This window comes from Pistacia vera, unplaced genomic scaffold (assembly GCF_008641045.1).
Source record: "Pistacia vera cultivar Batoury unplaced genomic scaffold, PisVer_v2 Contig52, whole genome shotgun sequence".
NCBI classification, from domain to species: Eukaryota; Viridiplantae; Streptophyta; class Magnoliopsida; order Sapindales; family Anacardiaceae; genus Pistacia; species Pistacia vera.
Window position 1 is genome coordinate 89,636 of NW_022196357.1, and position 10,136 is coordinate 99,771.

Below are 10,136 nucleotides of genomic sequence, written 5' to 3' on the forward strand. Positions count from 1 at the left end.
GAGCAATACTTATCACTATGTCTGATCAGTTAATATTCTTTATCATTCATCAATAAGTATTCATATGATAGGTGATATTGAAAATTACGTATTTTATTAGATAATGGATACTACTAGGGGTGTTCAAAAAAATACAAAAACCAAACCGAACTGAAAAACTGGTTAACTGAAAAAACGGTTCGAAAAATTCAAAAAACCAAATTTTTGGTTCGGTTACCGGTTCGGGAAAAAATAAAAAACAGTTAATCGAAACCGGTTTTTTGAATCGGTTTTACCAAAAAAAAAAAAAATATATATATTATATATTAAATAAAAATAAATATTATATATTAAATGAAAAATAATAATATTATATATTAAATAAAAAATAATAATATTTTTAATGTTTCGTTAGTAGTGGTCAATGGATATATATGAATGTCTAATTTTTATTTGGGTATGTATTATTTATATTTACAATTGAATTTAGGAAAAAAAAAAGTTTTATAAAAAAAGGAAAAACTAATTAACCGAAAAACCCGTTTTTCCTCCAAACCGGTTTGGTTTCGGTTAAAAAATTTTTCCGAACCAAAAAACCGGTTCGATTTAAAAAAACGGTTAACCGATTCGGTTAACCGCTTTTGAACACCCCTAGATATTACCATGTTAATAGAACGATAATGATATGGTGAAACTCTCTCGTACAAGTTTTTTATACTTAAGTGATGTACATTAATTAGATGCTCATATGTGCATTTGTCACATAGATAATTTTCTCGTTCATTACAAATTTTAATATGGTATAGTACCAAATTGCTTACTACTGCTCTCAAATCATAATAAACTTATTACCCTTTTCATCCTTCTTTTCATTATTAAAAAAATTATAATAATTAATAATTTAATATTTAAAAATGTGTTTAATATAATATTTAATAATTATTTTTGATTTTTTTTATTTGACAGGTTCTGCTTGTGGGAAGCATAGAATAGCAAAGGCTGCCATTTTGCAATAATTAAGCGAAAGACATTGAGAAAAGGAAAGCTATAGCTCTAGGTTTTAATCCATTGCATCATCATCACCGTACGGATTTCAAATCTCCACTTTTTTGCTTTCTTTTATTTTTAATTTTTTTAATAATTATTATTAAATATATAAAAAAAATACTACACTTATCAATTCTGGAAACCGACTCTCCATCCTAACTAATGTGAAGTGCGACGTAAGGGATATCGCACTCCACGTCGGTCAGGATGGGGAAATGCTTTGCAAAAAGGGTAAATGTAAAAACTGAAAATCACAATGGCAAACATCTATAAAGACAATGGACCTCCACCACACCAAATCAAATTCTAACTTAATTAAATAATTAATAATTAATCCCAAGATAACACAAAATCTCCTTATTTACGAATCCCCAACACATTTCATTCATGCACAATAAATATGCCAAAATGGCTTTAGACTTTTCTCACAAATAGACCCACCAAATCCATAAAGTACACAAACAAACATTAAACAAACAAACAAACAAACAAACCCCCTTTTTTCAATTCTTGGTCAACTCAAGCCCCAATTGGGCAATTTCCAAACCCTAAAGGGCCTTCTTGTAATTTTTAATAGTTCAATGACTCAAAATGCAAATAGTACACTGCACCCACTAGGATATGTGTAAATACTTAAACTTAAAATGGTTAAGAAAATTCAATGGTAATAAAGAAAGTTTTTGTCTTTTTACTAAAAAAAGATAACTTTTTTTTTTAAAATTTATTAAAGTTTCAATTTCCAGATTTTATTTCTCAATTTACACTATTGCTATCTTTTTAAATTAAATTATTGGCAATTAAGCCCAAAAAGGAAAATTAATAAATTACCCCCCAAAAGGACACTATCAATTAAAAAAGGTTACTATAAATTTCTTTTTCTTTTTTAATTATCCAAACTTGCATTTAGTTGTTTTTGTCAAAAAATAACTATAAAGTTTATTTGAAACTTTATACAAAATTTTTAAATTTTTTTATCTCTTAACTTGTGTTATTCTTCTAAATGGTAAATTCTGTTACGGACTTACAAAACTCCCCTTAATACCAGTTTGTAAAGAAAGGGAGCCTATAGGTTAATAAACCACCCACGAATGTTATACTTAGTGAAGTATAGGATCCTTAAAAATTCCCATTTTAAGTGTTTTTGATAAATTATGGGCAAATTAAAAATTTAAAAGGTATGTAAAGTAAATTTAGACACAACTTATTAACCAAATCGTAAAAGGACAATGAACCAATAATGTATATAAAGGTTACTATTTTTTTTTTTTTTTTTTTTGTAAATAATCTGAATTCCCATTTACTAAAAAATTAATGCTGTAAAAAATTGACTATAAAGCTTGAACCTTCACACAAAATTTTCAATTTTGTATCTCTCAATATTTTTTTTGATAAAAGAATGTAAATTCAAAACTCTTGAGGTACTAAAAATAAAAAACGCAAAGTTGAGGGGGTCCGAAGTAGGAAAGGACACAAACACGTTAGCGTTCATGGCAATGTTGGCAGAGCCTATAAAACACGGACTAATCGAAGCAAGAACGTAAAACTTTGAAAGTTTAAAAAGACGAGTTAACACAGTTCTGGCTGGCTAGGCCACTGTGTCTTCTTTCTCTCTCGCTTCACTTATTCACTCACTCACAAATCCAAAGTGTTTGTTGAAATCACTCACTGAAAGTCATGGGTGTGTCGTTTAAGCTTGGTAAGGTTCGTAAGAGGTACCGCCAGGAGGTGGTAGACACCGTGGACGGAAATGGAGTCTGGGATATTGAGCCTGAGGTTGGGTTTGGTGAGGTATATGGTTTTGTTTTGGTTTGGTGGAGTTGTGGTGTGTTTTTTTTTCTTTTTTTTTTGGGTTTTGGGATCATTTTTGTGTGGAACGTGGTGTCTTTTGTTGTGGAAGTGGGTTTTTGGTTCTGGTTTTGTTTGAGTTGAGATGGGTTTTTTATTTTGGGAAGTGGGTTGAGTTTGTTTGTGTGTTTTTTTTGAGAAACTTGGATAGTGTTTTGGGGGTTTTTTGTGTTGGTGGTATTTTTTTTTTTTTTTGGTTAAAACTTAAAAAGTCAATTGTTAGTAGTGTGTGTTCATTTTTGGGTTGCAGATTGTAGTTTGTTTTGGGGGTAAAAGGTAACTAACTGGTTTGGGTGATCATGATGGAACCAAATGATTGGTTTAAATGCACAAGAACCAAGTGGTTTTCAACTTCATGAACAAAAGCCCCGTGATTTTATGTTGATTTTTGTGGTTTATGTACTGGAAAGAGTGTTTTGATCTGTTAAAATTTTCCCTAATCATGTTTTTGAACTTGGTTTTGTTTGAGTTGAGATTGTTTTGGTTTTTGTGAAGTGGGTTGAGTTTGTTTTTGTGTTCTTTTGAGTCTGTGAGTTAAGAAACTTGGATGGTGTTTTGGGGTTTTGTCATTTGTGTTTTGTGGTGGTGGTTTTTTATTGGTTTAGTTAAAAGTGTAGTGTAAGTAGGATGTGTTTTTTTAACTTGATGAACAATAGCCCCATAATTTTATGTTGATCTTTGTGGTTTATGTACTTGAAAGAGTGTGTTTTTGATCTGTAAAAATTTCCCCTAATCATGTTTTAGAACTTGGTTTTCTTGAGTTTCTTTGAAGGGAGTTTTTGCTGAGAATTTTAAACCGTGATTATTATCTGTTCAGGCCAAATAATTAGGGATTCATGGTAGTTTTTCATATATTTCTTTTGCTACTTAGATTTGAAGAAACAAGATAAACATGCAATATACTTTTCTTGGCTTGGCTTCTTTTTTCTTTTAATGTTAATTATGAGTTCATTTGAAGAGTTTTTGTTCTAGGTTGATGAATGATAACACTATATTAGATTTAAGCATGTTCGAAATGCCCTTTGGTTCTTGTATTCTCATCATGGTTTAAGAAATGTTTAACAAGTCCTCTCTTAATTGCTTCCAAGATTTCCTCGAAGAATGATGTGCTTTTGATATTTTTACACCCTTTTGTATGTTTTTAAAGGGTGATGCTCCGATAAAGCATTCTTGTCTTGATCATCAAAATTCTTTGTATTCTCTTTTGGTTTCTAATTTTCATAATCACACACCTTGTATTTGTGAAAGATCTCTTATTTTTGATCTTTTGTTTCATCAACTGAAGCAATTGTTTCGCCCTTAAAAAGGAGCCATTTGATTCCTTTCTAAAGTATGTCAAGCCTGTGCTATCATATGCAGTGTAAAAGGCTAATGGATCGTTTCTTTAGGTTTATTTCTACCTTGTCAAGACCTTTTCTTGCTTTTTTATTTCCTTTGATCCAACCGTTTAATTAATTATTGATGAAATCAGTTTCTGTGGTACTTTTTTTTTTTTCTGCTTCAGTATAAATCGTGCAATTATTTGTTTTCTGGTTCAGTAGATCTCTATTGTGGCGTACGGTTTTTTCCAACTGGGAGTCCATCAAAATGTGAATATGTTTCCTTATTTTTTTAACAATTTTTCTTTCTAATCTGTTTGTGTAATTTAGTATTGATAAACCTGAGAAAATTAGGCACGAGAATTTTTGCTTTTAGTTTTGTCTCTATAAGTGTAATTTAAGCACTGTGGTTCCAATGTAGGGTAATTTTACTGGAAAAGGAGAGAAGTCTTCTGATCATGCAAATGTACCGGCCAAGTCCGGAAGGCATTTGGTTACAGAAGGTAATATGAGCCACTTCTATGATGTAATGATGCTCTGAGAAGTCCTTCATGTTTGATAGTTTCTTTTGGTGCAGATATGGAGCTATCCTTTTCTCTGAATTTATTCACGGATGGCTGTTGCATTGGAGAACCCTCTAAGGTTAGCATTAAAATGAACAGAAGCTTCAAAGCTTTTTTTTTTTCTTTTCTCTCTCTTCCCCTCAATTCATTTGTTTTATAGGATTCTTCCATTAACTGCCATTATGTATTCTAATACCATTGCAGTTCTTCAACTATGTACCGGAAAAGTTGTGTCCTTATAGTAAAGAAACAGAAACGATTTTCACTGTAAGTTTTTTCTTGAACTTGATAATTTTCACATTTGTGTTCGGTAAGCTGCAGTTACTTTTTTTCCCTCCATATGGTTTGCCCAAATATGAAAGTATCATAGATGTAAAATTGTTGAACTCACTCCTTATTGAATGATGTAGGTGCTCATTTCTTTCCCACACAGTAGAATTAGTTCTAGATGTTTTATATCATGGTTTCTGAATCAATTTATGTCTGTCACATGCATGGTTTCTGAATCTATTTGCTTTCCTTGTGTCTTATTCCTTGTATTTGTCCGCATTAGGCAATTGAGTATGGTCTGTTGCCTGGAGATCTCTTTGACAAGTTACCCTGCAAGTACAGTGATGGCGCAATTCTTTGTGAGGTGGGTTAAAAACTAGAGTCCAATCTAACACTGACTTTTTCTACTGGTCCAAAAGTCTATGTTCTCGTTAAGTGTTGCTTGAGATTTGGTGCTGGAATTTTGGTTTTGTATGAAAGTAACTATATAACTTCCAGATTAATTGATATGGACTTAACTTATTCATGCTTTTTCAGTTGCTTTTATTTAATTGAACTTATATTTGACCACTATATTATGCAGGCTAGTTCTGGATGTATTACTATATTCATGTCTTGATAGATTTAATGATACATGTGTGTGGGTGTCCTCGTGGTCTCAATTATATGCTGCCATCATCATGTATTTCCACCTCTTGGTGCATAGCCATCTGAAATGGAGAATTGTTGGGGAACTTGGATAGTTGAAACAATATTTAGTTGATCAATGACCTGATTTCTGCACAGGTCCTTCTTATAGCATCTAGCTTGAGAATGTGAATAAAGGATGGTAGACGGTGGATTCCTAATCTTTGAGTTTTCTGTATTGCAATTTTCTAATGGTGGTTTGATGTTTGCCTTTTGAAATTTTGGAGAATAAATGTTTCTTTTTGTTTGAATTTGTTTACTTTTCTTTCCTTTAAATTAAATGAGATGCTTTCTTTGCAGATTCAAGATTATCGCAATTGTTTGCACAGAAGGGGTATTGCATCTGTAGATAAATCTCCAGTTGTTCATAAAGTGCTCCTAAAAATGTGCATGGAAAATGTAATAAAGGACATATGTTTAATGTCAAATGATTCTTGGTCCTATGAAGATCTATTGGTCAGTGATCTTGATTAGTAAGCATTCATGTGCACTTTAAGCATTTTGCAATGATCTTATATAGCGTTGTTCTTATTTCAGACAGTTGAGTCCCTCATTTGGAAGGCTTTGCAACCTGATCTTCATCTGAACCCAGAGGCGCATGGAGACAGATTGTGCATAGAACCCTGGACTAAGAAGGTACAGAGGCATGCTGAACTCTTATAAGTGTGATTAAATTTTCAAGGCCCCTTAATCTGATTTTATCATATGTGGTTTACTTTTAAAAATTATGCAATATGACCAAAAAATTGCACAAGCTTTTGCTAAATTCTCGACTTATTAGTAATTGTTTCTGGGTTGACAGCATTTGATTATATTTCTTGGTTTATACTCATCTGATAATTGTTTTACAGTGTTATTACTTTTTCAAAATTTCCTGCTAATTTCCAAGACTACATTTCTCCTCTTACAAGATGATTTAGGATAAAGGCGATATGGATTGTTTCTTAAAGTAGACATGATAATGAAATGCCATTGGATGTTTACTAAAATTTGGCAATTTTGCAGCTTGATTTGGGAATCACCTGGGGTAGGAAAAAGAGAAAGTTAGCTGATGCTCCAGCTACTAACCCAATTAGCAGCCAAAATAACAAAGGTGTTCCATGTTCACAGCCAACTGTTTCTAGCTCAGTTCTGAATTTACAAAAGGATAGTGGTACTTTGGAGACCACACTGCAGCCCAGTCCTTTGACAATGGGATCTAACCATCAAATGGTGGATGGTTTCAACCTATCTGCTATGGTAGATCTGACACCATTGGATCTTTCTCCTGTCCCAATGCAATGCTTTAGTGGACATAACATTCTTAGGAAAGAAACCACTCCATCGGTTCTTCCTGAGCAGGGCACATTTGAAACACAAGCCATTCAAAGACCTATCTTTAGGATTCCCAAGCAAGAGCCCTTGGATTTCTCTCCACAGCAACCTACTTGGAGTCAATCTGAAATCATGTTCGCAGCCGGGCGGCTGCAGAAGCAAAATAATACTTTCTCACATTGGAAACCTGAAGCTGGAATAGTTCCACATGAAAGAATTCATGGCAGGAGAAGCCCCTCACTATCGAAAAATAGTGGTCAACAGGCAGTTCTTGAAGGTATACCGAAGCTGCGTGCTGGAATGCCTACTACTGTGAAACAAGAACCTGTTGAAACAAGTAACTTCACTGGTTTAGATGTTAGAAGGATCAGGGATAGCTGCATTGGTATGGATGCGAGAAGTAATAGATCTAATCTTCTACAACTAAAGCAGCATCCATCACCAGTATTTGGAACGAATATCCCTCCTTCCAACTCATCTTGGAATCAGATTACCCATGACCAAAATTCTGAAAAGGATGTTGCCATTCAAAAGAGGAAAGCTTTGCAAAATCCTCGGGTTACAGCTGGTGTGAGCATCGCACCAGTAAGTTCTCATCAGAATGAGGCTGTGCAAAGAGAGGCTTCTATATCTGCAAAGCGAAAAAAGAATTCATGCCCTAAGGATGTGAGTAATAATATACCTATATCCAACAATCCAAATGCAATCAGTGCAATTAGACTTCAATTTAGAAATCCTAAGTTACCCGAAGCCTCAGGAGTTAAAGGTGATCTCAAGAGGTTTTTGATGATCAGTGAGATTACTCGAAGGTAAATTCCAAATTATAGTACCACTTATTCTGTTAAGACTTTCTTCTGTTATCTGCTTCGTTTTGAAGAGTAAAAAGTGTTGTTTCGTATATTTCAGGAATGGATTGAATAAGAAAAAGTGCAATGTGGAAGAAACTTTGCAGGAGAAACGATCATTCTCCATTAGCAAATTCGGTAGCGAATTTTCTAAAGTCAATGGGACTGAAGAAATTCTTCTATCAGAGAATTTTGCAGACACAGTTGTTAATTTGGCGAAGACTCGAACATTGAGATTTGGGCACAAATCTCAAATCCATGAAGGTAAGTCACTTTGTTTTCTTTTTTAGTTTATTTCAAACTTAGTGATTGATTCTTCTCGTGATTAGTACTTTTCAATTATTTCAGGGAACAATATTTCTGTGATCGACAGCAAAGCTTGCTTGAAGTTGTTTATGCTTAAAAGACAAAATGAAGGATTTGTGGAAGCCAGCATTATTTGTGGACAGCAAGAAGGAACTGTTATTCCTCTTCTAACGTCTTTTCCTTGCACTGGGGTAATCCTAATGCAATCACTTAATGTTCTTTCTTTCTTTTGTAACTCAAAGTTTTTTCATGAGATTATGTACTTCATAGTTTTCGATTGTCTTCTAATTATGGAAACATGTAAAAGTTTGCCTACTAATGTTTGTTTGATGACGACTTTAAGATTGGAATGTCAGTGTGATAATAAACTTCCATCTTTTTTCTTATTTATTTATTTTTTCTTTTCTGACTGGGATCAAATTAGTTGCATAAGAGAAAATGACATCGTTTTCTTTTTTGATAAGTGGTCAAATTTTATGTTGAAATAGCTTTTAAGGAATTTTTTTTTTTTTCAAATTTGTATTTCTGTATGACTTCTTTTTCATCGATGCTTGATCCATGTATATAAAACACCTATATCGGGACAGATTGATTGATCATGCTGACATTTATTGTATATGCATTTGCAGCGTTATGCGGACCGGTTTGCCAAACAATTCAGTTACTTGGTGGGTTTACTGCCTTGGATATCCTTCATGAAATAATATTATGTTTATTCACAGCACTGGATCACATTTCTTTTCTATAGATGGAACGTGAAGGTTACTGCCTAGTCAGTAAAAGCATGGAGCCTCAACTCTCAAGTACTGAAGGTTGCTCAAGAGCTCAACATCCTACTGTTACTGGTGGAGTTACTCAAGCAGGTGGAGCACCTGAGCAGCTTTTACCCCACTCTTTGACATCACAGCTATCGGCTTCCATGCTCCCTCCCATGAATGACGGTGCTTTAACCAGTAACTTCGGACAACTACCTTCAAAGACTCTTCACACTGGAGACCATCTGCTTCACCCTGGAAATGTTCAGTCAACTCAACAACCGTCTGGAAGTAATTCATCGAGATTGCTGCCCAACATTTCTGCTCAATTGAACCCTGTGCGGCAGCAATGGCACCAGAATAAACAGAATCGTTCTCAGTCCCAGCTGTTGCATAGACAGGTGCAACAACAACTCATTCATAAAATCAAAATGGAGGAAGACTTAGGAGCAGTTGTGGCTGGCCTGAATATCCCAGACTTGGGTGGAGGCATCCAGGGCCTTAGAAATATCGGTCGTGGTTCCTTGAATAATGTTATGGACGTTGGAGGCTCCTATCGTGTTCCAATGGGAGGACAACTCCCTTGGATTGGCAATGTGGGTCAGTTTAACAATATTGGCAGCAGTGTACCTAGTCCACCTGATATTAAGCCGCATTTTGGTGGTGTTTCTGATAATGCAAATGCAGCTGCAGCTACAGCTACAGCTTTGGCAAAGCGCAGGGCAGCAGATCACCAAGGGCAAACTTTGATGGGTGGATATCAATATCTGAGAAACACTGATGGAATTTCAAGCCAGCCACCAAATGTTCAAGACATGGCATATCTCTTAACCAACCAGCAGTTCTGGCAGCAACCGCAGCATCAGCAGCAGCAGCAGCAAGAACTGAGATCAGTTCTCCAGCCGACAGAAGTAAATAGCTTAGTGGATGAGTACATGGGTTTGCCTCAAACTCAACCTCACTCGATGAGCTCAGGATCGCCACTGAGGCAGATGAACAGGAATATGATGTTTGCTCCTGAAAGCTCAGAGCTGGCCACGAGGACTCACAACGGCTCTATGGCCGACAGCAGCGGTGGCACTTCAAGGAATTTGTCTAGTTTTTCAAAGGACAAGGGCATATACAGACCTCACAGACTCTAATCGCGAAGAGGACGCATTTCGTGTCTCACCAGGTTGTTGTGTATACGGAAGGTAGTCTACTGTG

At 34.9% G+C, this 10,136-nt stretch overlaps 1 protein-coding gene across 1 annotated transcript; it reads left to right on the plus strand.

Annotated features, from left to right (window-relative positions):
- The first annotated feature begins 2,700 nt into the window (after window positions 1-2,700).
- On the plus strand, window positions 2,701-10,072 carry LOC116106597 (protein PHYTOCHROME-DEPENDENT LATE-FLOWERING-like). The gene is made up of 11 exons (XM_031392967.1): window positions 2,701-2,814; window positions 4,612-4,693; window positions 4,768-4,832; window positions 4,958-5,020; window positions 5,307-5,387; window positions 6,011-6,166; window positions 6,248-6,346; window positions 6,716-7,833; window positions 7,931-8,133; window positions 8,218-8,366; window positions 8,924-10,072. Exons 1-11 carry the CDS (start codon window positions 2,701-2,703, stop codon window positions 10,070-10,072), a joined length of 3,279 nt encoding a protein of 1,092 aa, XP_031248827.1.
- The last annotated feature ends 64 nt before the right edge of the window (window positions 10,073-10,136 follow it).